The 27,878-nt window shown below is 42.6% G+C and overlaps 1 protein-coding gene across 3 annotated transcripts; it reads left to right on the top strand.

The window, feature by feature from the left end:
• Nucleotides 1-404: 404 nt before the first annotated feature.
• On the top strand, nt 405-27,878 carry pogzb (pogo transposable element derived with ZNF domain b). 3 transcript variants are annotated; one of them, XM_036538744.1, is made up of 21 exons: nt 405-522; nt 4,465-4,586; nt 5,172-5,363; nt 5,543-5,781; nt 6,755-6,811; nt 7,213-7,321; nt 7,875-8,126; nt 8,948-9,157; nt 9,839-9,930; nt 11,298-11,629; nt 12,234-12,388; nt 12,768-12,868; nt 13,030-13,176; nt 13,649-13,783; nt 14,133-14,407; nt 14,738-14,878; nt 15,799-15,858; nt 15,969-16,078; nt 21,042-22,688; nt 23,371-23,401; nt 24,857-27,878. In XM_036538744.1, the coding sequence occupies exons 2-21, from the start codon at nt 4,469-4,471 to the stop codon at nt 26,694-26,696; spliced, it is 6,243 nt and encodes a 2,080-aa protein (XP_036394637.1). In that variant the 5' UTR covers nt 405-522; nt 4,465-4,468; the 3' UTR covers nt 26,697-27,878. The 3 variants fall into 3 exon arrangements, with proteins under 3 accessions (XP_036394637.1, XP_036394639.1, XP_036394638.1); XM_036538746.1 differs by lacking the exon at nt 21,042-22,688; XM_036538745.1 differs by lacking the exon at nt 6,755-6,811.

Here is a 27,878-nt window from a genome sequence, read left to right on the forward strand (position 1 = left end):
GGTGCTTTAAACAATGATTAGTCATTTCTTTTATTTTCTGATAACAAATATAGGCTAGGGGTGAAAACAAAATGGATGGTCAAAGTAAAACCACATGGCATCTTTCTTCATGTTAATACAGTGCCTTGATTATTGTTTCAATGTTCAGTTAACATTTTTCTTAATGCTATGCAACCATTTTTTCTTAATATGACTTAAAACATGTATAAATCTCGTCATCCATGTTTCACATTTTTAGCAAAAATCACAAAGGTTTAGTTGAATAACTAGGACATATTTAATGACGTCACCGATTCCCCCGCCCCTTCGGAAAGGTTGCTACCAATCAGAATGTTTATACCAACGACGGAAGTGACGGCAACTTGCGTCCACCAGTGCCAGTGAAAGAGAAGGGAAAACGTCTGCCCACTCGGCGCAGTTATTTCTTCCAGTGGATGGCAAGCCCGCGAAGAATTTTTGCTGTTTTACAATTTTTTTGTTTTAGGTTAAATGTTCTAGCGGTCAGTTTTGCACAAAGGAAAGGTGAGTCTTATGTCTTAAATTTACTTTGAGTACTGTGTAGCATTATGTGTCATACCCAGGTTGCATGTCTCATTGTCCTAGCTAAACGACGTGCAGAGCAAACATCGCACTGCAATAAGGCAGTCAAAGCTGCAGGACGCTGCACTTCTTAGCAGTAGGATTGCGCTGTTTCAGGAAACGCGGTTTTGTTTTTTTTTCTTCACATTGTTTTCTGTCAGTCCAAACATAACTATGAAACGCAGTTAGGGATCACTGAAACTTAAACATGTATACTTGTGTAAAACTAGCTGCCTGTCGTAGTTTGCATATGAAGTGCAGCAACAAAAACGCATTCAGACAGGGGAACTATTTTTCTCTCCACCCCTTGTCTTGTACGTCCTGTTTTAATTGCTCAATCATTAGCTAGCTAGCTACCTTAGAACATATTTAGCAGATCTCGCTTTACAACGACAATAAGGCATAATAAACGGGCACAGTGACAATATAGAGATTCAACACTGTAACTCTTTTTTTTACGAAATAATAATGTCCAGAACAAAATGATCACGTTGTCTATGTAAATGAAACATAGCTAGCGAGGCACTGATCATGAATATGGTTGCTATACTCTGATAGGTTGTTGGCCTCAATGTAGCTGAGAAGGTGGAACATTAATAATATCATTCACCATAATGTTGCGATATTCTAAATATTAAAGCTGATTCTACAGAACACGTTACTGTAATTATACTTATTTTGTAGCATGCACTTTATTTTTGAAGTAAATATGATTAATATTAATCGTTACATATTTACATTGTTTCCAGAATGTAGAGTATGAATTACAATAACAAATAAAATATATTAATCAATATGTCATATTGATATCAATATACGAAATTCAGAATAGGATGTTATTTGTTAATGAAATTAAAAACACAGTAAAATTGAATCAATATAGAGTGAATCTTCTAGAACACATGTAAATTCATGAGTATTTCTTAAACAAAAACTTCCTTTTGTTTTGCAAAGAGACTGTCTATAGTTAGCTATCTGTAGTCATATAAAGTTCTGAAAAGGTTATGTTTTTGTAGGGACAGGATGTTATTATAAAATAGTGGTTCTTGCTCACTTGTGCTGGCATTTCTTTGCTTCATAGTGCCTAGAAAGTATATCTAGAAAACCAAATCTAAATTGTTTGTAGGTACTGATGAGCATATTTGCAGTGAATTCTGCAAAGTTGAAGGACCAGTTGAGTTCCAGTAGAACTCAAATTTTACATATATTTACATATTTTATATAATAAATACATTTTAGATCTTAATCAGTTTAAACTGTTCACGTTATTTTAAAGAGTTTACATATTGTTCAGTATTGCATTTGTCGTCTTAACCTGCTTAACTTGCAAGTGAAATTTAGCTACCTCAGAGCACATAGAAATGTTTTGCTCATTAAGTAATTTTTGTATGATGCATAACATTTGCTGAAATAAGGTTCTTGAAATTGCAGAAAATGGATTACAGTTTGAATCATGGACTAAACCAAAAGATTAATGACAACATATAATTTGCTTTTTAAGACATAAACATGTTCTCAACACATGGATCAAAGTATTGTCTTCACATAGTTTTGTGTTTTTTCAGCATTTGCAATGGCCATGCATGTTAAATGTTACATGACAAAGGCAACCCTTGATTGAATTGAAAAGAAAAAAATTGAAAGCATAATTCTGTACCATAGGTAGCCAGAACATAACCACTGTTTTTGTTTTATTTTGCAGTAATTGATACTCTGTCATGCCATCTTTGGAGACTGCAAATTTCTGGCCATCTCTGTCATGCCTCTAGTGCATATATAGTTGGCTTTAACAGACTGTTTTTCCCCAGTACTATTTTATGTATTTGTGTGAAGCTACAGACAAAAGTAATGGTTTATCCCTTTATAATTGCTGGATCTCTGTGTTGTGTGTTTGCTAGCTAGCTAGCTAGCTAAATAGCTGTCATTTCAATTATGGCAATTGTTACTGGAAATGAACTGATGTGTCACTTGATGTGTCCCTTTGCAACACCACAGCAGTAATGTATTACAAAAAGTGGGCTATTTATTTTTTTATATTTGCTAGTTTTTGAGTTACCACATTTTTGGATAAAATGATCTGGCTATATTAACAGAAGGCTCCTTTCTCAGCCACGTCACCATATTGTTAAAATGAGCAAATGTTAGCTAGCCACCAAAAATACTGCTATTAGGGATGCACCGATTTCGCCTTGTTGACTGCCATCAGCCTATCTGCAAATAAGATGACATTCACCGATGGCAGTGGCCGATGTTTATCTGTTGTGTCGCATCAATTTTGTGCTGGCTAAATGTTGTGTTGGTTATTTGCGGTCTGACTCTGACAACAGTAGCCTAGCCAGCTGCAGATTCGGAGAAGATCCAATAGGTGGTACTATAATTAGCCTTATTCACATGGCGGCCATTTTGCTCTTACGTCACACTCAGGGTCGGAGCAGGGTAACTCTTCAATCAGCATCTATGGCAAAGAGGACCAAAAGTTTGATGTGTGTCTCCGTCTACCTTTAGAAGAAATAAAAACAGAACTGGCCAGATGGGTCAGCAGAGATCCCTAAAAGAATTCAAAAGAGATACAGTTGCTGGATTTAAAGTTGTATCCACTACTGAATGAATGACCTGGCGCACTTAACGCTAGCTAGCTAGCTAACAAACGTTAAGTTGCTAGCTCACAAGACTCAAAGTACAAGATTTGTTCACAAGATACATGTTGAAGCTGTATTGGTTTGATAGCTAGCAAAGCGTGTGAAAGCCAAATTGGCTAGCTAGCTACTTGCACATTCAGCTGAAGAGTACAAATACCACCTTAACAAAGGCAAATCTAGCTAGCTACAAAACAATAAACATAACTAGCTAGTTAGTTTCTATCAAATTCTGCTGAAAAATGCAAATATCACCTTGCAAACAAACACATAGCTAGCTAGCTACAATAAAAACTATGTAGAAAGCTAGACAGCTTGCTAGCTAATTTCACACACTTTGCTCAGGTGTCATATTACTAAGAGCTGGCTAGCTATCAAACTAATAAAACCTCATCATGTCTCTTCTCACCAAATAGTTAATTTTACCACAGACACTGCAAGCAACCTGTTCTGACAACTTTAGTACTGTTAGCTAGCTAGCTACCAAATTAACATTATAGTTAGCTAGCTAGCCAGCTTTGTCACGTGAAAGAAGGTTATATTAAAGGTTGTTTCATAAATTTGTATCAAAAACAAAACAAACAAATAAAAATATCAGCTTCGGCTGTTGGCCTAATCATTATTTTAAACATCGGTATCGGTATCAGTGCATCCCTAATTGCTACCACTGCTACTATGTACCCTGACACTAGATGAAATGACTGCGTGGCTGGGAGCAAGAGTACTTGTTATGTTCGGCATAATTGCAGTGTGGATTAATGCATCTTCCAGGTTTTCAAGAGAAGGTATAAATCATAAACCACCACTTTGTCCACCCAAAACGTAAAAGTTGTGGAGTGGATAGCTTTAGGTGTTATGTCAGGATGTCTTGGAGAATAATGAGACACTGTTTTTTGCTCATGTTTTTTGGTAAGGTCCACCTGAAACTTACATATCCCACACAGCAGCTTTCATACAACAAGTCTAAATTCACTCGGTAGTAACAGAGGTGCGCAATGCTCTGTGGAAGCACTTAAGCAGGGTTTACGTCTGAATCGGCCCCCATGGCTTTACCAAGGCAGATTTGTCTTTAGTCAGAGACAGTCCATAAGAGAACTTTCTTGTTAGTGAAGGGGTTGTGTGCTCTACTAGTCAGTATGTAAGCCTGTCCTGTACAGCATTGTATGAACACAGAATGTTTTTTTTAACATAATTTATCAACTTGGAGCTACCAAAGCCACACAAAAATATGTAATGTGTTAATTTTCAGGAGCATGTCGGACGCAGACCTATTCATGGAGTGTGAGGAGGAGGAGCTGGAGCCATGGCAACAGATGGATGATGATGTGGAGGATGAAGAAGTTGGTGTCTCGGAATGCAAGTCCAGCACAGGTAAGCATGTGACTTAGTTTCCCCCTCGTTGCCAGATTACAGACACGCTAGTCTGTATTTATGAGTGACACCTACTGAAGGCAACCTTACCACCCACTAGTCAGAGCACATAAATTTTTTTTTAGCACATTGACATTTAAACATGACAGCATATAACTTGCCTTTTAAGACATAAACATGTTCTCAACACATGGATCAAACTGATGTCTTCACGTAATTTTGTGGTTTTTGGGAGTTGATATAGGGATTTGCAATGGCCATGCATGTTAAATGTTACATGCCAAAGGCAACCCTTTTATCTCTTAAGTAATTTCAAACGTAAAATTGAAAGCATAATTCTGTACCTTAGGAAGCCAGAACATATCCACTGTTTGTGTTTCATTTTGCATTAATTGATACTCTGTCATGCATCTTTGGAGAGGACTGTAAATTTCTGGCCATATCTGTCATGCCTCTAGTATATAGTTAACTTTCACAGCAGACCATTTTCCCCCTGTAATATCTGATGTGTTTGTGTGTAGCTACAGACAAAAGTAATGCTTTATCCCTTTAGAATTGCTGAATCTCTTTCTTGTGTGTTTGAAGCCCCTGTTACTGTAGTGACTGCTGGACCCTCCTCTGTGACTGTGGTGTCCCCCCTTGCCACCCCAGTGGTAATGCCCCCTGTTGGCACTCCTGTGGCATTGCCCATTGTGTCTACCTCCATGATGGTTTCCAGTGCCAACACTTCCAGTGATGGCAAGAAGCCCATGGTCTCACTTTTCACTAATACCGCATGTGAGTAGATGTTTCTGGTTCAAAATGTGTGCCTCCACCAGATGACTTGTTGGTATAGTTAAATGAATTGTTAGTTTAATGACTCCTCACAGGTCAGATATTTTGTAGTTACTATGTAGTACCTAACTGGTGGAAATGGTGCACTGACCCACTGGTGATTTTCTGCCTATATTTTGCAGCACCAGTCTCATCTGTGCTGCCTCCCTCCATGGTGCCCCCAGTCCCACACTCCATGCCTTCACTGGTCCCCCCGGGGCTTCCCAAGCCTGGCCCGGGACAGCAGTTGATCCTGACACAGAGTCCCGGTGGGCTGGGTACTGTGGCCATGTCTCAGGTTCTGCAGCCTATGCAGGTGATGCCCAGTGCTGCCGCTGGCCCCAGCGCTCCCAGCAACCAGCCAATCTTCTTCACCACACAGGTATGACCCTTTGACTGTGCCACCACATGAAAGAGCTGCAGGAGCTGTTGTGGGAAAATGTCAGTAAAGAACAGGAAGACAAGATTTTAAATGAGCCGTCATCATTATAATGAAAGTGACAATTTTAAAACATCCCATTTAATTATCAAGATATCAAGCTACATCAAACCCATCAAACCCATTTTATGAATTTTTATGAATCTCTTTAAGATTAATATTTAAATGTTTTTGAATATTCTTAGAAAATTTCAGTCAATTAAGCATTTAGCTCTGCCTAATGGCAATCTAAACAATAGTTATTCATCCCATTTTGAAGAATGCAATCTTAAATACTAGTCTGCTACAGATTAAGCACACCTAGATGACCTCAAATGATCCTCTGTTCGATACTCACAACTGAAATAAGTGTTTCAGTTTTTCCCAGATTGACTACATTGTGCTAAAATGCAGATGCACGCATGTCTGTGTCAGCATATTTGCATCTGTTGAAAATTTGGTTTTGATAGACATTTGTATCACGTTTTTCAACAGTTACTGCATATAACTCCAGAATTAATATGAGCAAAGACAAAAACCACCAAGTTATTCACTTGTGCAGGGGCGTTGACCAGCGCAGTCTGAACTGTGACCCTGTCCACCATCAGGACACAACAAAAACAGTCTTGCATCTCAGAGAACTTTGCTGGCTCTGTTTCTGTTTGCAAGCCTAAAAATAAAAGCAACGTGATGCACTCGATCAAATGGAGTTTAATCCTTTGCCCTCACTGTGGTCAGTTAAGCTCAATGGACCTGACATCACATAGTGAGGCTGAAATCGCAGCTGAAATTACCCACCTTCCCCCAAGGTGCATTACATCAGTGCTAATTGACAATGATTTGAACTGATTTTGTGTGAGGTGTTTTTTTGTTTTTTTTTTCTTTTGGGGTTTTTTTCAATTCCCCTCATTGTTCTGTGTGACTAATTTTCCCCCAGGACATCCCTCCCACTCAGAGACCCATAGGGCACACCTGCCTAGACCCGCTCAACATGGTAGGTGACGGGCACACCACTGAGGGTGATGTGGGGACAGGGTGACAAATGACACCGGTGCTCTTCACCCTTGGAAATGGTCAAATCGTCCCCCTGTCCTCAGATTCTCTTTCTTTTACAGTTCTGCACATGACTGAGTAGTAATTAAGTCTTTTGGTCACAAAAGAAGAAAAGACGATGCAACCACTACGCTCTGCTTTTAACCTGTGTAGCAATTCGTAATAGTGGAATAGAAGCCTTGGGTTTGCACAAGATACTGGGAATGAAGCATACTTGACATGAGCTGTCCTCTGGAGTCTGAGCTTCATGTGGTAGGAAGTGCGAGCTGTCCTCCACCCCTCCTTGGACGGGCTCCTGCAAGGGTTCCTCATCCATCGGCTTCTCTCCCCAATGTGTCACAGGGGTTCCCAGTCCGAAATGTGAGGCCTGTTCAGAACTCCATCAACCCCCTGGGGATTGTGTTGAATGTACAGCAGGGTCAGACGGTCAGGCCAATCACCCTGGTGCCAGGTAATAACTCTGACATCATTTTCTTATGCAGACTGAGCAGCAAAGTTCAGAGGAATATCAGTGCTGGAAAGTACCTCTTCCTCTCATTCTGTGTAAGGTGTTTCTTGTTCATCTGATGCCATTGTTTGCCATCAGAGGAGAAAAAAATTCCAAATGCCAATTGAAAATTAATTTTCATTTGCCATTTGCAATGGTGTCGGTCTTGTATAGTCTAGAATTAACCATGCCACTGCTCTTGTGTGTGTGCTGTTAATAACAGTTCCCTAGGGGCAGGTGTGAGAATTGGGTTTTGGATCAGCAGCCAGTATCCTTTTTATTTTTATTTATGAAATATCCCATTTGAAATGATTGTTCAATGCAAATTATAGTGGCACAGCTGTTCCAGTGATAGCTGTTGTTCCTTTTGCAACATTATTGTCAGTGAAGGGCTTGTGGTGCCTGTTGCATGTATTTATGCTACAAATTTTGTGAACTCTTATGCAATAGTTGTGTGGAATTTGCATTCACAATGGAGTGTAGTATGTGTGAGTGCTCTTATCTGATCTTATTGTAGCTCCAGGCAATCCATTCTTCAAGCCAGCAGTGGGTGTGCCCCAGGTAGTGCCCCAACCAGCCCCAATCCGGCCTGCAACCCCGGTGGCAGTTCGCCCGCCAACCAGCTCCTACACTACAGTACAGATCCCCGCCACCCTCACCATCCGTAGCACCGCCCCACTGTCCCAGGCCCTCACCACCGTAGCCGCCACCATGGGAACCCAGCCGGTCCAGTCCCCTGGGCTGTCTCCCAGCACACCGACCAAGATTGGTAACCTCTTGCAAAGGAGATACATTCATAAGCACGTTTTGGAAGTTGGGTCACATTTTCATTGTGGGTCCTTTGGTGCCTGTCATTTCACAGCACTGACTTTTGATATTCGTACTAAATTCTTGTTCACAAACCCCCAAGTTGTCCTTAGAGAAACCTCTTGGGCCTTTCTATTCAAGTTAACCGGAAAGTTTTCTGACTTCAGCCTTAACATTTGTAATATGACCTCTCATTCAACCCCTGTAAGAAGAATGTTTGAGGGGAATGTTCTGCTTAGTCGTTACCATTAATTATGTAAGTGTTGATGAAGAAGTATCTCATGAATAGTAATTATAATAGCTGTTTCTCTTTGTTTTTTTACCAAATCACTTTTCCCTTCTAAGCAGAACATGTGGACTCTGAATCCATCGGTATAAGTTAAGGATAAATAGAGCCAGATTTCATAAAGCCGCAAAATCCACCGAGAATGATTATAACGTTATGGTACACCCATTAAAATGAACATTTTAAATAACATTTAAAATTTTACATGACCTTTTTCCATCTCAGCTTTAAATTTTTTTCCCAGTAACTTTTACAGCTTACACTTTTTCCAACAGTGTAGCTGTAGCAAGGTGGTGGTATAACATGATATTTCCCAGACCCCCATTTTGTCAGTCTGTGGTCCTGCTCTGCTTTTGTCCCATTTCCCCAAGGAGGCAGGTGCTGTGAACAGACAGAAATGAACAGTGACCGCTGAGCTCCTCTGTGGTGTCTAACTCTGGTGAGAGAGCTTGTGGTGACCTGGCCGTGTTGCTGTTTCTTCCTTTCCCGTGCAACAGTGAACGTGTGCAACCTGGTGACGGTGAAGCACGGAGAGAACAACCCTGACGTGCAGAAACTGGTGAACCTGGTCAACGCGGTCAGCCCGACCACCGTGGCGCAGCCGCAGACCGTGCAGGTCGTCGTGACCAACAGCAGAGCCCCCACCAACGGTCTGACTGCAGCTCCTATCTCTGTTGCTGCACCCTCACCCCTCGACAGCATAAAAGGTCTGTAGTCTTTCTCAAAAAATTCAGTTGGTGACTTTCTGCTGCCTTGGTGGAGAAGCCTTCAGGTGACGTTTCCAGCACTAATCAGTAAAAACAGAATATAATTCAGTTACTGTTTGAAGTTACTGTATGTATAATTTACATAATTTATATTTATTTCTGGTAATCTTCACATTTCAATAGAGGGAATCTTTGTCAAGAAGGGTGAGATTATATACAATATATCAGTCTGTTGCTGAATATCTGTCACCTGATGAGATTAATAACAACGCTTATCGAAATATTCTATATTGCATTATTTAACCTAATCACTCATATTCCTTTTTTCTTGACACAATTCGTGCAAGTGAATTGCGGCGTTCATTGATTGTTGCTTAAAATGGGTTCACATTAAATGAGCTTTGATGGGCTGGTATCCATCTGTCATTCAACAGACTGTTAATATGTCAGACATATTACAGTAATGGTGCAGACATTTACCCTCAGAGTATGTGTCAGAGAGAGTGTATACATAGATGAAATAACAATGACCATTCCAGTAAGTTGAGAGTATTTTTTTTTTTTTTTAGTTCCTATATATAGCCACCTTGCTAAGAATGTCAAACTCTCTGTTGTAAAAGATCATGTTTAAATTTTCTGTCTATGAGATATTCTGACTTTGTATTTCCCTTGTGCTTTCAGTGGGTCCTGCGACAACTGTACCAGCCGCCAATGTCTGCCCACGCTGTGGAGCACAGTTCAGAATGGTGGAGGCACTTCGGGGACATATGTGTGTAAGCAGTGTAGTAATTGACATATGGAATGATTGCAGACCTGTGGAACTTCATAATGTGCACTCTCAACCTAGTGCCAGTGAATGATGTTCATGTTTTTGATGGTGGACTTAATTAACTTGCATCTGCTTAAAATTCATGAGGCGGTATGTGGCGTTAGGTTTATTCCCATATTGTTTTCCCTTTAGTCATACGTGATGCGGGAGCACACCTCCAGTTTTCCGAGGCCACATGAAATGCTTCTGGGGGAAAAGCACCACTATGTATTCAATGTCGATATCACAGCAACAGCACTATGCTGCTTCCATGTGGTAGATAGAAACACATGGCTACAAAGATAAAGAGTGAAATCATATGCTGTGTGTTTTTCAAAGCTAATAGCCAAGTTAACCAACATATAGATACAAGTGATATTTTTCTGCCCCGGAAGCATTTCACTGAACTTTGGAGGTGTGCCCCCGCATCAGGTATGACTAAAGGGGAAAAAAAACGGGAAGAAACCTAACGCCACACACCGGGGATAGCTGTTATTGCACTAAAAATAGCTATTCGATATATCGTGACGGCTATATATCGTGCAGCCCTGCAGTAAGGTTAAATGTAGCCTGGCCTGCAGCGATTAGACCGAGGTGAATCGCTGCAGGGTCATGCTATCCATGTAAACAATGCCCCAGGGCCAAACCTTTATAATGTAGTATCCCAAAACTTCTGGGCAACAGAGTTGCAAATTTTGAACTCGGATTTCTTGATGACAAAAGAAGGAGTGATAGCTCTTTAAGGTGAAAGTGGCTAGTGTGACAGTAATGTCAGAGTAGACAGTGTGTCAGAGTAAATGACAGTAATGCAAATGCAAGCCAAACATCCTGTTCGTCTGACAGCCCTTTTCTGCAAAAGTGCGTTGTTTCCACAGGACAAATAGTTACATTCCCAAGGGTCACTGATAATTAATGTATTTGTATATAATTTGTATAATATGCATCAATTTGTCACTTTTGCAGCCAACTCCAAATAGACCCATTGTGGTCTATCTGTATCACTACTATGATCATTGGCTGAAACAAAATATCAATAAAAAATGGTATGTTTATAGCTGGCCTGTACACTTATGTATTGATATCACTAGCAAACAATGCAAATAGAAATGTTCTCTGTAAGCAGTTATGCTTTTTATGTGTTATTTTCTTCTTTTTCTCAGCTTTAATTTATACTTGAGTTGATATGTATTCATATTTATTTAAGTTGAGCTGAAAGTCAGCAGCTATCACCTTTGTGTGACCTTGGGTATGGTACCTTCTCTGATCATTTAATGCTTATTATGATGTTGATAATGGTGGTAATTATAATTATTCATCATTTCCCCCACATAGTTCTGCTGTCCGGAGCTAATGCTGAGTATGAAGCCATCTGACGGCCAGAAATCTATGACCACCAGCACTCCACCTGTCACAAACCCTACCCTGGCTCCACCCATACCAGCTAAACCACTCCCACCTGTAAGCCCATCTGCCCCACTCCCTCAGACAGTAGAGAGGGGTCCCAGTCTTGGCACGGACTCCAAGGGAAACCTCGTTATGTTGGTGGATGACTTCTACTATGGCATCTACGAGGGCAACCGTGATGGAGCCACGATGGACTTACTTCAGCAGCCCGTTGTGTTCAAGTGCCTCAGCTGCTCAAAGAGGCTCAAGAATAATATCAGGTCAGAGACACTGCAGGGGACGTTGTCAGTCATATGACACAGGAGGGAAGGATTTATGTGGATGGTATTGGTAGAGTTATTGTTCTAATTTAGGGACATTGTATGGTAACTTAAATGACACAAATTTTTAAAATATTATGATTCTTTTAGATTCTCTTTAAAGATGCCAAGGTCACAAATTAGATAATAAATGGCAGAGTACTGCAAAATAACATTTTTATATATGGGTAATGATACGGTTTATTGAAGTTTTGCTTGTCACTTTATGTCTAGCCAAGCATTCTTTAAAACAAGTTTTAATGTCCACAGGTGAGACCCAACCTTAGTATCATTAAAACTAATGAGCATGTATTATCTACATTGTCTAATTAGAAAGAACTCTGAGGTCACTGGTTGTCTGGTCACATTTTTAGGTGATGTGCCCTGAGCACTTTGGAGCACTTCCACCAGCCCTTAGTGAAAACTGGAGCCCCGTTAACTTGAAATTAAGGACAGTGCACTTTGCAGTCAGCTTTAATTTAGGCCTAATTTGGGGAAACTAGTGTGAAGCTTGGCGTCTAGATTCCATAAACCGCGTTGAACCCCGTTCCTCTTCCTGCTGCAGGCTTATGAATCACATGAAGCACCACGTGGAGCTGGAACAGCAGAATGGAGAGGTGGACACGCACACCAACTGCCAGCACTGCTTCCGCCAGTTCCCCACACCATTCCAGCTGCAGTGCCACCTGGAGAGTGTGCACAGCCACTACGAGTCAACCAGTACGCAACTCCGCCCTGCAATACTGTCACCTCAGTATCAGACTCGCACCATAGCCACTGCATTACTTCATAATGGCCTACCATCAGATTCTTTTGTTGTCCAGTATCATGCACAGCACTGTAGAGCAGATTCTGACTCCAGTACGCTTTAGGATTTTATATATTAGTTAGGTAGCCAACACACTTTCCACATCAATTGTAAATGTGACCGTAGGAGTCCATTTCACTTAAAGTCCATCAGCTGAATTTCCTCATAATTTAATTAGATGCTATCCTTAACTTGGCAAAACAATCAATATTTTGAATGCTTCTGTTAGCACAAAAACACAGTAGTTCAGGCTGCCGTGGGTGAGTGGTGATGAGTTATTTCTTTGCGTAGCCAAGTGTAAGATCTGCGAGTGGGCATTTGAGAGTGAACCCGTGTTCCTGCAGCACATGAAGAACACCCACAAACCAGGCGAGATGCCATACGTCTGCCAGGTAAATGCCAACTTGTCAGTTTCTGTCTTTGACTCCCAGAGTAGCCTTTTAGCACTACTTTTAGCAAGGAAAGGATTAATGATTTACACTGTGCCATTGAGACTGAGGTCATGTGGTGTGCGCATACTGTCGTAGAACCGGTCTCTGTTCTCTCACTCAAGGTGTGCGAATACCGGTCCTCCTTCTACGCTGATGTTTACAATCACTTCCGCTCGTGGCATGAGGACACCAGGTACCTCCTGTGCCTCTACTGCCTCAGGGTCTTCAAGAACTGCAACTCCTACCAGCAGCATTACGTCCGTCACCAGGTGAACATGGACATTCCCTGTTGTACCTGTCTGCCTGTTTTTATGACTCCAGTGTGGGCCTAGTATTCGCAGCTCTTGCACTTGCAGTGGACTTAACAGAGCAACGTATGCTTTATAATTTGTAGTCCCATGTTATTCTCTATCAGAATTAAATAATCTACATTCACTTGTTAAGCAGTATAGTATACAGTATAGTTAGCATTGTGTTCTGGGTGCTTTTCTTTTCCTGTTCTTCAACAGAGTCATAGAATGTGACTCTGTACAGTATATTCATGTTCGGAACTGTAATTCAATTCAGAAACTCACGTGTTAGATGGCAGTAAATGGATTGGTATTTAACCCGTGTGAAACCAAACAAATCTTTCACCGTTTTCTACAAAGTGTAAGTGATACGTCAGGCTAGAATTCAAACGCCTTTGCCATGCCCTGTTTGATGTCTGACACCCTCTGCTGCTGTGTTTTACATGTGCAGAGGAAGAGAGTGTACCACTGCAATAAGTGTCGTCTGCAGTTCCTCTTCACCAAGGATAAGATTGAGCACAAACTCAACCACCACAAGACCTTCCGCAAACCCAGGCAACTGGAGGGGCTTACGCCTGGGACAAAGGTGAGAGACTGGTAGTGTGCCATGCAAATACCCCGCTTATGTGTAGTCTCTGACTACACGTAAAATATTTTTGTAATTGCTGGTAAATTGTACTTTTTTTTATTTGGACAGTACATTCCTCAAAAATGCCATTGTAAAGACACCTGATAATTGACATAGCCTCTCATAAATGACTTCTGAGGTTCCATTGTTCGTTTTCCTGAAGCATCATGTATTGCCAGTCTGTGACTCTAAACCTTCATAGTCCCATAATCCATTGTGACATATGAGGTGGTTTTGTGCTAATTCTTTGTAATGCTCCTTTTTCCATTTGAGTGCTTGCCAATAAGTGTAACTCTGCACATACCAGGTGACCATCAGGGCGTACGCTGCAAACAAGGTCATGGGGCAGCCCCCTCCAATCCCTCCTGCATTGTCCCCTGTGGTGTCCCCTGTGATACCTCCGGCTAACCCCCCTCCTGGGACTTTGCAAGCCCCGCCAAGTAGAGACACCCTCTCCCCCAAGGTGGGTGATGTCCAACCCAGACCGTCCCATGCCCACAGTGAGGGCAAACCACAAACCACCATCAAGAGGAGATCTGTCAGTAAGATGCTGGAGTTGCTGACCAAGTTTCAGGAGCAGCGGTATGCCCATGTTTCACACATGTTCAAACTGTGTTATATAATGTACCTTTATATCCATTTGATTGTTGTATGCCTGCAAAGAGTCTTTTATGGACCCCAGAAAAGAAAGGGTAAGAAATGCATTGCGAATTGAGTTTACGCTGTCCATTCAAACACAAAGTTGGCACCACATGTCTAGAAATTGGACAGTAATGGCTTGCCGATATCTGGATTTACTCCCAGGCTCTCTGATGCCAACATGGCGGTTTGGACAGAACTGTGAGAACTGGATTCAAGCATGCAGCTTGGGTTTTTTTTTTTTGATTGTTGTGTCACTTGTCCTCCCCTCAGGGCCACCCTAGGTAAACAGACATGTCTGGAGTGCAACTTGGATGTTCCAGACTTCCCCAACCACTACCCCACCTATGTACACTGCTCTCTGTGCCACTACGGCACCTGTTGCTCCCGCGCCTACGCCAACCACATGATCAAGTGAGTAATGCACACCGGTCGGGAGGGATGATGGTATTGGCAAGTATTTCTTTCTGCAGTCTGCTGATTGGGGTGGGGCTGGATGTTTAGAAGGAGCTGAATTACCAAGCTCTGCCCACTTTTGTTGTGATTGGTCAATACATATGAACTACTTCCATGTGCTTATTTGCACCGCACCACAACATTTTCTCCAAAATGTTTCCTGAAGAAATTGGAAAATGTGTAAAACTTTGCATAATTGCTTTAGTGTCTTAAACCTAAGTTTTGAAATGGCAATATTTTTGTCACGTTTTCTTTTTTGTTTACAGTAAATAGCAGCTTAGCAAGTCTTGTGTGTCTTCATACAGAAAAATAATCAGGCTAACAGGAGATTCACTCCTCCTGTAAATGTGTGTATTGCCCATGTAACCGCCTGAGCTTGTCACCCATATATTAGAGCCAATGAAAAGAATGAGAGGGCACAGCTGGGTGATCCAGCTCCTTCCAAACGCCCAGCTCCAGTTTGTTCTGCATACTGCAGCAAGAACCCTCTCATATTTTGTGGCTCATGATGGTTGGTAAAAATGGTGTTCTACCAGTATGAAAATGAGTACTGAAGTCAGGCATTAGTTAACCAGATGAAAATGAGCAGGGTTTTCACAACCACAGTTAGCTAGTGGTAACATCTTTTGTTCTAACATTTTTCTGGCTGTAACAGTACAGTTTCTTTATTTTGGCCAGTGTGTGTGGAACAGAAGCACTCTTTGTGTGTTAGTTTACTTTTACAGGTTTCTATAAAGAAAGAAATCATGGACACCTCAGTCAATATTTAATAAGCAGATTATTATTTTTTTTTAATGATTTTGTACGCATAACTGTGTTTCACAGTGATTGAAATAATTACAAGTGTTTGTTCCTGAGTTATTATGCTTCAATTGTAGCAATCATGTACCTCGAAAGAGTCGCAAATACCCCGCCATGTACAAGAGGCCAGCTCCAAGGTAATGCATACATTTTTCCTGCATGTCGTTTTCTTGTCTTCACATGTTTCTGTCTCTTCTCCTCGGGGAAAGTTTTTCAAGAGTTTCATCTTTTCATCCCCTTGCGTCAGGATGAAGCTAGCCTGCACGTCGTGCAACTTCACCTCCCAGTTGGGTGATGTAATGGCCAAACATCTCGTCCAGAACCCAAGCCACTGCCACAGTCTTTGCACCCTGAAAGGTGGGTGTCGCAGGCTCTTGAGCTTGTTGGGGGGGGGGGGGGGGTTTGTGTCGTGTGTGTGTTTTGCATCCTTCAGCCAAGGCAGAGTTGCTCAAATTTGTGCACTTCCATTTAAATATTTGTGAATTAAGTCTTCCCAAGGCCTTGTCATGTCAAATAAGCACTCTGTACAATTGACCTTCTTTCAGTAAAAAGTAATGAGATGTCAACATAGTTATGTCTTCAGTCAACAAATTAAGTGGTTTTTGCGGAATGACATCTTAATGTAAAACAGACAGACTGGTCCCTGTTGTCATTCCTTCTGTCCCAGTGTCCTTTGCAAGACAGATACCAACACGTTGTTCTGAACCGGGGGCATAGAATTTTACCAGGATCAAGCCACTTAATTGGGTGATTCAAAAGCAGCGCAGTGTCTTATTTCATTTACCTGGATGTGGGTCAGAGGGAGTACAGTATAGAAAAGAGACATGATTAATAGATGGGCTGTCATTTGGTGTGAAGGTGAAGGAAGAAAGCAACACTGTTCATATTTTTCTCACGTTATTTTCACAATGTCACTGAGACACTGAAATGCATACAGCTGTTCACCTAACCTCAGAATCAGGGCCATTTACAGGTTGTGCGGTCTGGGCCTGAGCGGCCTGCAAGAAGTGTGGCTTTTCTATATTATTCCCCCTTTTTCCCCCGGGTAAACATTCCATAGGAATAACGGACAAGCTTCTGTGAAAGCTCTCTGGAACATAAAGGGAAGCAAAGCTGACACATCCTAAGCAAATGGAAGCTTGCCAAAAGTGGAGTCCAAAAATGTGAATTCCTGTGGACAGAGGGTGAATACTCACCATGGAAATATCAACAGAAAATCACCTTAATTTTCCAAACTTTTTTTAAAATTTTATTTTCTCAATAGACTTGTTGAGCCATGGAAACCTGACTGTTTCCTGCTTTGAGAACATATCGTCGCTGTTGGGCAGAAACCTCGTATCTCCATATTTCGTCATTTTTATTTTTATTTTCATAAATTAATGCTATTTGATCACCCTTTACGTCTGTCTGTGGGTTTTACAAATATTTAGCCAATGAAAAGTAGAGCTTGTGAGTAAATCTCCATTGGATCCTGAAACTGTCGGCAAAACCTCATAGCTCCACCCCGCCTCCATCTTGAATGAAGTGCCGCACACAGCAGAGCTGAAGGTAAACAGTGACGAGGTGATTTCGTCTGGCTTCGTCTGAGGTAAATAGCTTAATAAAATGTTTTCAAATTAGCCGTTAAAACTATACACTGTATCTGTTTATCAAATTTAACTCTGATGTTAACATTGTGTTTATAGATGGAAGTGTTTGTTGAGGAGACTAGCGTAGCTAGCTAGCAATGTGATAAGAAATGATCAGGTTATTCATAACCTTTCTCTCACTAGCTAGATCAATCCCTACTTCATCGAAAGTAATACTTATTAGAAAACTCAGTTAAATCTCTGTCCATTATTGATGCGGCGATGATAAATGAAGTATAGCAGCTAGCTTGCAGAGGAGTCTAGATAGCAAGCTATATGACAAGAAATGAACAGACTAATGATATAGCCTGTCGTTCACTTGATCAGTCACTACTTAAGACTGTCATCAGCAGATGTAAAGTTATGTAATATTAGTGTTGTAGAGTACAGAGTACAGATTTGTTGTCTAGTTAGCTAGATAACCAACTTCTTGCCTCAGCATGATGCTGTAACCTGTTGAGGCAAACTAAACTGATATTATCGGGGGGTTTGTTTGTTTGTTTGTTTGTTTTTTACAGTAGCAATGTCTGTATCCCTGGAGGAAATGTGTGCAATGGTCAATGTGTCATATGAGGAGGCAAACAAGCAAAAGCCAGTTATAGACACAGATACAGACAGTGGCAGCACAGATGGAGCGAGCAACAGAGAGAAAGAACCAGAAGCAGGGAGAGATGATCCCAGCTCAGAGAGAGCGGGTGAGGAGACAGCACTGGAGAGTGTAGAGAGAGAGGAATTTGAAGTGGACGCAGAGTGAATAATGTGTTAATGTTTGATGAGTTGTATAGGAGTATATTGAGTGAATAGATGGGCACATTTCACAGCAGTAGTCAAAGTGGATAATACAGACACACACACATACACATACTAATGTTTTTTGTTTGTTGTTGTATTTTTTAAGTTTCCCATGATGGGGCTGAGGATGACACAGTTGGAGGAAAAAAGCGCAAGAATGAAAGTAATTGGAAGAAGTGTGTGCAGAAAAGGAGAAGAATGATGGGACAGCCCTACATTGGGAGGAGCAAGAAAGAAGGGGTTACCAAGGAGCCCCGGGTGATGGGACCAAGATGCCAGTCAGCTGCATGTGCAAGTCCTCAGCACTGCAGTAAAATTGGAGAGGCAGACAGGGAGAAGATTTTTTAATTCTTTTGGGAGAACATGAACTGGGAAGAGAAAAGAATGTATGTGCGTGGTTTGGTAGATGTCACCCCAGTACAGAGGAGGAGGGGGTCTGAAAATTCAAGAAGGTCATCTACTCTTGTTTTCTTTTTAAAAGTTGATGGGCAGAGAAGGAGGGTTTGCAGGAGTTTGTTTTTAGCAACGCTTGGAATAGGGGAATGGTCTGCCCTTAACTGGGTGCAACAGAAGAATGCAGCATCATGCCACAGAGGTGAGGCTCATGAGGTCATGAGGAGTTTTCTATTTCAAGTTCAAAGTTTTATTTGTCATACTGACATTGTACAGTAAGCAGTGAAATAATGGTCGGCAGCAAGGCAGACTGCAAAACTCACAATAGAAAAAAATACATAATTTAAAGGAATAACTTAAAGAAGATATTCTATAAAGAGAAGAAAGAAGCTAGATAGGAGTGAAAGCTACATAGACAGCTAGGTCAGAATTCTACCACATTGCAGGATAAATGACTGAGATACCAGTTAGAATACAGGGTGATGATTGTATATATTCATAGTTCATAGTGTGTGTGTGTGTGTGTGTGTGTGTATATATATATATATATACACACACGCACACACACACACACTATCTCCTGTGGAGCCTCTCCATATTGGCCTTGAGGTTGCGGAGGCGTCTGCCTGAGCACAACCACTGAAAGAGTCTTTGGTTTGGGTGATGGGGGGTCCTTCATAATCCTACCGGCTCTGGTGCTGCACCGCCTGGTATACAAGTCCTGGAGGGAAATTAGAACAGTCCCTGTGGTGTAACAAGCTGAGTGCACCACCCTCTGCAGGACCATATCTTCCAAGACTTCAACAAACTAAGGCTCTGCAAGTCTGTCCGCCCAGGGATCAAACCTGGTGACTCCACTGTCCATGATGTCAGAGCCATCAGGTAACTATCAAACTAAAACCATGTCTTTCTCACCAGTGCAGGTCAAAAGTCATGATTTTACTTTACTTTACTTGCTTCTGCTATACTTTGTATTGTATGTTAACTGTTTGATGATGCTGTGTAAATGGTGGTGTTCCAACTGTCAACTTTTTCTTTTTTTATGTTATTAGGCACAACATCGGTGGGACGATGGACTTCAAGATCCAGCACTCAGAGAACTGGATTCCATTTCCAAAGCACCAGCTCTGACACACCACCTCAGACACACCTGCAGTCACACCACTCTACACAGAGAGCCAGAACATCGAGATGAAATACAAACACCTCCAAGACCTCAAGGAGGTCATACCGAAAGACTTCCACAGCTTTTATGACAAAACACTAGTAAACACAAACACACACATACTCAGTCACTCACATGTAGGTATGTACACAAACACACAAAGTGATAGACTGACTATAAATTGTTGATAATTGTTGATTGTTGATAAATTGTTGTGGGTAGATAAATTGAAACCTAAAACATTAGGAAACGCATACACACACACACTCAGTCACTCACATGCAGTTATCTACATGCACACCCACACACACACACACAAAGTGACAGATAAATTGTTAATGTTCATTGTGTGATTACCACTTCATTTTATGATGGACTACCTGTTTTTTGTATCCATTTATGTATTTTTAATGTATTTATTTTTTATTTATATGGCATTTATTTATGTATTGTTGGTGTGTTATTTATTTATTAAATGCCCATTTTCAAAAAATGATTGTGTCTGTCCAATGCATGTAATCAACTATCTAACAAGTGTACACTACAATACCTGTGAGTGTTGTGTTAGAAAATATTTTAACTAGTATTATTCTTAATAATCTTGCATTCAGTTTTGTACACCCTCCAGTAGGCAGCAGTATTGTTGGTAGTTGCATCACTCAACTGTAGAAGAATACACAGTAGTAGTAGGCAGTTGTTTGGAGACAGTCTCTGGTTGTTTGCAATGCAAGAGCTGCAATGCAAGGCTAAATAAAGAATTGGATGTTTGAATATATATGGCATTTTCTTTACTCAAACTGTAAGTCTGTAAAGGCTAATGTTTAATGTATTTGAGGCCTGAGATGGAGTGGAGAAGAGTGCAGGCAGACTGGTAGTTTGTAGTGCAGTTTAGTCTAGCATTTCCCCTCTAGTCATACCCAGTACTGTCTTTAATAGCCTATTCTTAGCACTTAATCTTTTATAGCAAGAGATTTTGGCCAAATGTATTCAACGATAGGAAAAACTGAGTGCACACATAGCTACAATAAACTTTGTAACCTGTAAGTTGTTGATAACGTAATGTGATGCACTTACTGCCTCAGATGCGGCCATTCTAATCAATGACGGACAAAACGTGTATCTCGACATTCGCTGGTCAAAAACCTTGTAACTCATTTCCTGAAAAGTAACGGTTTTGGACATACAAGGTTTCCACCCGACAGCGACGATATCCTGCTTTGATTTTTTTTTTCTCAGCATGGTATTTGGATAAGGGAAAATTAAAATGTAAAAGAAAAGAAATCCAACGGAGCGGAAGACTAACTGTATTGTTCCTGTGACCCCCCCCTCCCCTCCCCCACAGAACAGCTGGAGTCGGATATTGAATGCTCCGATGCTGAGGAGGAGGAACCGGGAGGGGAAGGCGGGAGTGCAGTTGAAGTTGGGGGGAAGCCAAACTGGGCATCCATGGACTACTGTGAGAAACCAAAGAAGAGCCTCAAGGTGCCAGAATTTGCAGGTGTCTCTGGCCCATACCACTCCTTGAGTAAGACCAGTGATGCCATGGACTACTTCCACCTGCTCTTCCCCAGCTCGCTTCTGGATCTGATTGTCCAGGAGACTAATGCCTATGCCATGACCCACTACATCATCGGGCGGGGTGACCCGGACTGGAGTCCAGTCACCGCAGCGGAAGTCCAAGGTTTCATGGGCCTCAGCATCCTGATGGGCTTGCAGAGTCTTCCAGAACTTGGAATGTACTGGTCCTGGCAACACTGTGAGAGCTGTCTCACCTTCCTGAAGACAATGTCAGCTAAGCGCTTCCAACAGATCTCCGCATACATCCGGGTGTGCGGTCAGAGCGACGATTGGCAGGGTGATTGCCACGACAGGCTGTGTATGATCCGGCCTATGCTGGAGGCTTTGGAGGATACCATATGGGAAACCTACCTTCCCAACAAGTGCTTGACTATTGATCAGGCTCTTATATCCAATGTGGAGGTTGAGGACAGTGAGGAGAAGCAAAACATTGGCCAGCTGCAGGTGTGGCTGTTGTGTGACTCCAAATCGGGGTACTGTCACCGCATACTAATTGACACTCAACAGGATGAGCAGGAGCAAGGAGAAGATGCAGGTTTCAGAGTGGTACTACCCCTAGTGAGGGATCTTCAGGGCAAGAACCACCAAGTCTTCCTGGCCAGCTCCCTGACATCTGTACCACTCATGAAGAAGCTCCTGGCCCAGAGCATCTACAGCTGCAGTTCCTTCCCCCCGTATTCTCCTGTCTTTCCTAGGGAATTCTGGGAGCAGGGCCAGCTAAACCAACCTGGGGACTTTGTGCAGCAAATGATTGGCCCTCTCCTGGCCACACGATGGAAGGATAGCAAGGAAATGTGCTGCTTGTCAACCAATGCGGAGCCAGGCTTGCCTGACATAGTGTGGAGGAAGTCTCGTGTCAAGACGGGAGAGCTGTGCTCCATCCCGAGGCCCAGAGCCTTCCAGCTGCTCCAAGAGAACATGCGGGGTGTGGACATCTGCAACCAGCTGCAGGCCTGCAACCCTCTGGGCGGGCTGATTCGGGACAGGTGGTGGCGCTGCCTTTTCTGGTTCCTAATCAACCTGTGCATAGCGAACGCCTTCATTTTGCTCCGCGAGAGCCGCAAAGACAACCCGCCCTTGTGGGTAGAGGGCGGCCGCTTCTCCCAGGCCAACTTCCGCAAGCGCTTGGGCCACCAGCTGGCCAAGTGCGCCCAGAGAGGAGTTCGCACCCATGCGGGAGAAGGACAAAAAGCTGCACGAGGAGAAGGCAGAGAGGACACAGGAGGACAAGATGGTGCAGTGTTGCGGCACAGACTGGATAAGATCACTGCCAAGACCAAGAGATGCAAGAACTGCAGCGTGAAAAACCTGCGCCACGAGAGCGTGTTTGGCTGTGTTGTGTGCAGGGTCAACCTATGCAAGGGCAGCCGCTGCTTCTGGGAGTACCATGGCCTCTCACCCCACAACAGAGGTCAAGAGCTGCTCCCAGACCCGAGCAGCCCATGTGGAGGAATACAGCCTCCACACTAACACTTGCATGCATGCTCACAACAAGCAACAACTAGACATTGTGTGTGCATACTGGGAACCAGTAGTAGTAGAAATAACCTTTTAATGCCTTTCATAGGTTAGCATCAGATACCTTAGCCTTGTCTCTGGTCTAGTTTTCTCTCTGTCTATCTTATCTAGTTTAGCACTTGACTCCTACTGACCTATTGCAGTACTTTTCAATAACTACTCTTAGCATTGTGATGCGTTTATTTGTAATTGCTCTGGGTAAGAGCATCTGCTGAATGATGTAATGTAATGTAATTGAGTGTAGAAAGTCCAGATGAGATCTGTCTGACTGTTCGCAAGTTTGGAGAGTTATGCACTGTTTCCTGCACACTGCACACTGTAATGTACTCCTTTCGCACCATTAATACAAACATGTTGCAGAAGAAAGAGCGGCGGTAGTCAATGTTTAACCACGAAGAATATTGAAAAGTAAGAGAGAACATTTTAAAAAAGTTTTCTTTAGCTGTCCTGTCACAATGTGTAATGGGTTAGGAACATGGCAAATGGCTGTTTTGGTAACATGTTAGTCTATGTCATACCCCCTACAGCTAATTTCTTACTTTTGCTGAGGTAATTTTTTTTTTCTTTCTTTGCAGGATCTCCAAAAATTGGATTTACTGTGGAAAGGTACTTCCATTAAAACTTCATTTGTATGTTTTTGCTTGGGTTATTACACACTCCATGAAGCAGGGTTGCATGAAACTTGAGCCTCACCCACGCACACTACTAATGGCTTAATTTTATATGTGGCATATTCAGATTCAGAGGTTTTTTCCCGATACAGTGTTTTCGCAATTATGTTGACAAGCTAAACTATAACTTTTAAATTAACATTGTACAACCTGACATACTTTCTTTGTGGACATTCATGGTATGGTGTTGGTAACTTAAATTATCAAGGTTAAAGGTTTTTGGTGAAATTTAAAACTTTAGATTGGATGCAGGAAATGGGTTGTACACACATAGTAAACATGCCAAGTTTAGTAAGGAATAAATGGATAATCTTCCGTAGAATTTCAGCAGTGCTTTGAACATCCGGCATTCTTAAAAGATAGCAAAAGAACTGTAAAGAACAACTGGGAAGTAACATTGAAAAGCCAGTTTTCTTTTTATGTGTAAAAGTGACACACAAAAATTGGTTCAGTAGGTCACATACAGCCAGGGCCATTTACTGAACAATAGAAGTAAATGTGGAAAGTACAGGGCAGATTCTACTGATCTTTTAATGAGAAAATGAATGAAAGCTGTCCTCCATGTTTTCATTACATTGCCTCTGAAACTCCTCATTCACCCTCACTGATTGTGATTGTAGGAAGAATATGATGCTGTCAGGGTATGGATATTTTCACGTGCATTAAAAAAAACTTCTTGAAATTGGCAGGTATCATGAGAGCAACCTCTGAAATTGGCATAAGCCCAGAAAATTGCTGCATCCGTACTCTAAAATGAAAGAGCAGAAAGTATCTCATTTCATGATTGCCACTGTTTCACAGCATGATGAACAGTATTCTGTTCATCCGTTACTTTAAATCTAATTGGCGAATACATTCAAGTATGTTATCTGTCCAATTAAATGTCGCATTTATGTCAGCTAAATGACACAACCTTTACCACTGCTCTGCTCCAAAAACTGATATTTACAATATTTAAAAAAAACGAATTTGGTTTTTACTTCAGTTATGGCTCATCAAGATGCCAGTTGCCCACTATACTATAAGCCTTTCATGAAATAAATATGTATTTGGGATGGTGTTGGCTCCAGTAAAAATAAATTAGGATTTATTTAAAAAGCCTGCCCTTTATGTGATAAAAAATTATCTCAGCTGGAATGAAAACCTGCATGTACTGTGTTCCAACAATCTAAAGCTGAGAAACACTGTAATTCTGTCCTGACCATTGGGCAAAAATAAAGGAAACTTTGCAGTCTCCACTAACAATCAGTTTTTGCAAGATTTAACAAATGCAGGATGTATATAGACACATGATACACAATTATAGATGGAAAAAGTATGTAACAATATTTGAATGTAACTGTGTGTGTGTGTGTAATCTTTGAACTATTTCTGTTTTATGTTCCAAAAGGCAGGCCCTGCCCCCGAACAAGCTCACCAACAACCAACCCTATTTTCCTCTTCCGGTTCACACACCCTCCCTGGCGTCTTCATCAAAATGGGAGCCTGGAGGGCCTAATGAAGTGCTAGACCAGGAAATGGCTCCAGTGGAAGACATAGACACCGACACCGAGCAGGAGGAAGAACAAGGGGCGTGCACTGTGGAGGAACAGAAAGTACGGACAGAGAACGAGGACAAGGCACCGTGCAGGGAGGAGCCTGAGGTCTCAGCGGCCGATGTCAAGCCCGAGGCCGACGCTGTGGGGTTGGGAAAGGAGCGGGAGGAGACTCTGTCGGTGCGTCAGCTGAGGATCGTGCTGTTCGCGCTGTGCTGCGGCATACCCCAGGCCGCCGAGCACTTCAACACCAGGACGCAGCTCATCCACACCTGGCTGCAGGAGAAGGAGCGGCAGCTCAGCCGGGAGCGCCGCGGGGGAGGCGGCGGGGAGGCGGTGGACCGCCTGGTGGAGTGGGTGCTCGCCCAGCGAGAGCAGCAGCTGCCGGTCAACGAGAAGAACCTCTTCCAGAAGGCCTCGGAGATCCACAGCCACGCCAACCAGAGCAGCTTGTTCCGCATCTCCTACGAGTGGGCGGTGGGCTTCATGCTGCAGCACGATTTGGGGCTGCAGGCCACGGGCACGGTGAGCAGACGCCTGCCTCGACATGCGGAGGAGAGCGCCCAGACTTTCACCGAGTTTGTTCACAAGCAGATCAAGTCTCAAAATTTCTCTCATTCTGTCATCGGGGCTATGGATGAGCTCTCCATCTTCATGGACCTAGATTTGCTCGCCGACTCTGCCACGGTTGGAAAGGAGCCTGCCTTCCAGCTGGTGGGGATAGGGGAGTCTCTGTTTGACATCTTTTTAGCCATGCTGGCTGATGGTACCCTTCTTCCCACAATGGTATTCTTCAAGGGCCAGCTCCCGGGGAGGCTGCGAAATGGTCTGCCCGACTCCATCCTGCTGGAGGCTAAGGTTGAGGGGTTCACAGAGGAGGAGGAGATGGAGCTGTGGACAACCCAGGTATGGAAGAAGCACATGAACTCCCAGAATGGGAGCAAGGGTATGCTAATAATGGACACCTTCCGCAGCCACATGTTAGACAAGTCTCTGGCCACCATTAGCGCTACCAGCACCTTGCCGACCATCGTCCCGGCGGGCTGCACCTGCCGCCTCCAGCCGCTGGAGATGTGTGTTCGGCCCGTTCTGCAGAGATTCTTGCAAGCCCGCTGGACCAAACTGGCAGCACAGGGAGGGGCGGCAGGGGCCAATCCCAAAGACCTTGTGCAGCTGCTCGTTGCCTGGCTGGCGGAGGCTTTGGCATCTCTCTCTAGACAGTCAGGGTTATTGCAGCGCTCATTTAATTTGGCCAATGTGCTCTCGGGGCCAGAGAGCCACAAGTATCAAGCAAATTCCCAGAGGGACCTGGTAAACGCACTCTCTGAAGTCATGCTAGGCCCTGAAATAGTGGAACCTGGTCCACCAGCAGCGGAGAGCCAGAGAACAGAGAAAGACCAGGTGGAAAAGCAGATCAGATCACATGAGAAAAGCAGAGATGGAAATAAGATGGGCAAAGAGGAGGGGGAGGCAAAGGAGGACAAGACTGTGGAAAGGATAGAAAGAAAGGAGGCCAAGCAGCAGCCAAAGCTCCAAGAAGCAGACCAAACCTCGAACACATCAAAACAAGATACAACTCTTTGTTCTGAAACACAGCTCCCCACGTCCAACCCCCAACCTTTGCGCCAGATCTTTGATAAAGACAGTGATGCAGAGTCTTTCCTTGGCTTTGATGACACTGAGTTAGACCCTTAGTTCGCTCCAAGCACATACTTGTTGCAATGGCTGCCATGGTGGCCCCAACCTTTAGCTGTAGGGTTGCTTTGCAAAGACTAAAAGGAAGGCAACTATGTTATTTGCACTTGGGTGGTACTCATGTTTTCCCTGGTCACCAGGGATGGTATGATCTAGTCTTCCCAAAGCACACTTGCTGTCTGCTTCCCTTTTCCCCACCATCCAGGCCCCATGGATCAGCTTTCCATTAAAAACTCTCAGTGGGAAAGGGCAGGCATTGTCCCTGAACAATCCAAGTGTTTTCTTGTATGTTTGACTGTGATGAGATGGTGCTTTTGACTGGGGGAAGTTGTGAGGATTCCATGGGCAGGCATCTAATTTCATGAACATGAGTAATAAAGGACAACTTTATGCAGAGGCATTAAAGATTTGGTGCAGGTTTTTTTTCTGACATGCTACTGTACATTCATGAAATATTAAGTGCATGGTAATGTGTTTCTTATTATGCCTTTTTGGTATCATCTGGTTTACTGAATCCTTTGTAAACAGTATTGAACTCTGTTAAATTGTGGTGCTGAGTTATGGTGATGGCGTCATATACTGTCAACCTTTGCCTATGTGATGTGTCAGACATCAGTAACCATGCACATTTGTCAGGAGGTTTTCTTGCTACCTGAATCATTACGTAAGTGCAGTAATTAGGAGCATGATGATGTAAGGTAAGCTGGTTTTAAGTGTCATCATTTGGTTGGATCTAATATGGTAAAGTGGGGGTTAAATTTTTCACCCACTGATATCAAAGATAGTTGAGTAGTCCAAATTCAGTTGGGGCATTCTAGTAAAAGTGACACCATGTCCTTAGTCTGGGCTCAGAGTTCATAAATAAGCTACTGGCATAATTGATAATGTCATTTTACTGTCCTGTGACCATTTAAAGACCCAGGATGTTTTTTTTTCCTAGGATGTAGTAATATTTTATCCTCAATGTTTTTTTTTTCTCAGATGCAAAATGGTGCCATAAATACAAGAAACAACCTGCTGAATGCCTGTACACTACAGGAGCTGTAGGGGAGGATCCAGTAAAGTCATCACTAGTCATTCTGTAGGTGTTGTGACAGGTCTGTCCACACCTGCATAATGAATGTTACTATTAACAGTTGTGTAGCTGTTATTCTGTGGCAAAGAAAATTAACCATTAGGTGG

The sequence above is a fragment of the Megalops cyprinoides genome, chromosome 10 (genome assembly GCF_013368585.1).
Source record: "Megalops cyprinoides isolate fMegCyp1 chromosome 10, fMegCyp1.pri, whole genome shotgun sequence".
Taxonomy (NCBI): domain Eukaryota; kingdom Metazoa; phylum Chordata; class Actinopteri; order Elopiformes; family Megalopidae; genus Megalops; species Megalops cyprinoides.

Coding starts and splice junctions, on each gene's coding strand:
- pogzb (XM_036538744.1), top strand. CDS start 4,469: ATGTCGGACGCAGACCTATTCATGGAGTGTGAGGAGGAGGAGCTGGAG. Junction 12,869..13,029: donor AGATGCCATACGTCTGCCAG/GTAAATGCCAAC, acceptor CTCTCACTCAAG/GTGTGCGAATACCGGTCCTC. Junction 16,079..21,041: donor CAGTCTTTGCACCCTGAAAG/GTGGGTGTCGCA, acceptor CCTCCCCCACAG/AACAGCTGGAGTCGGATATT.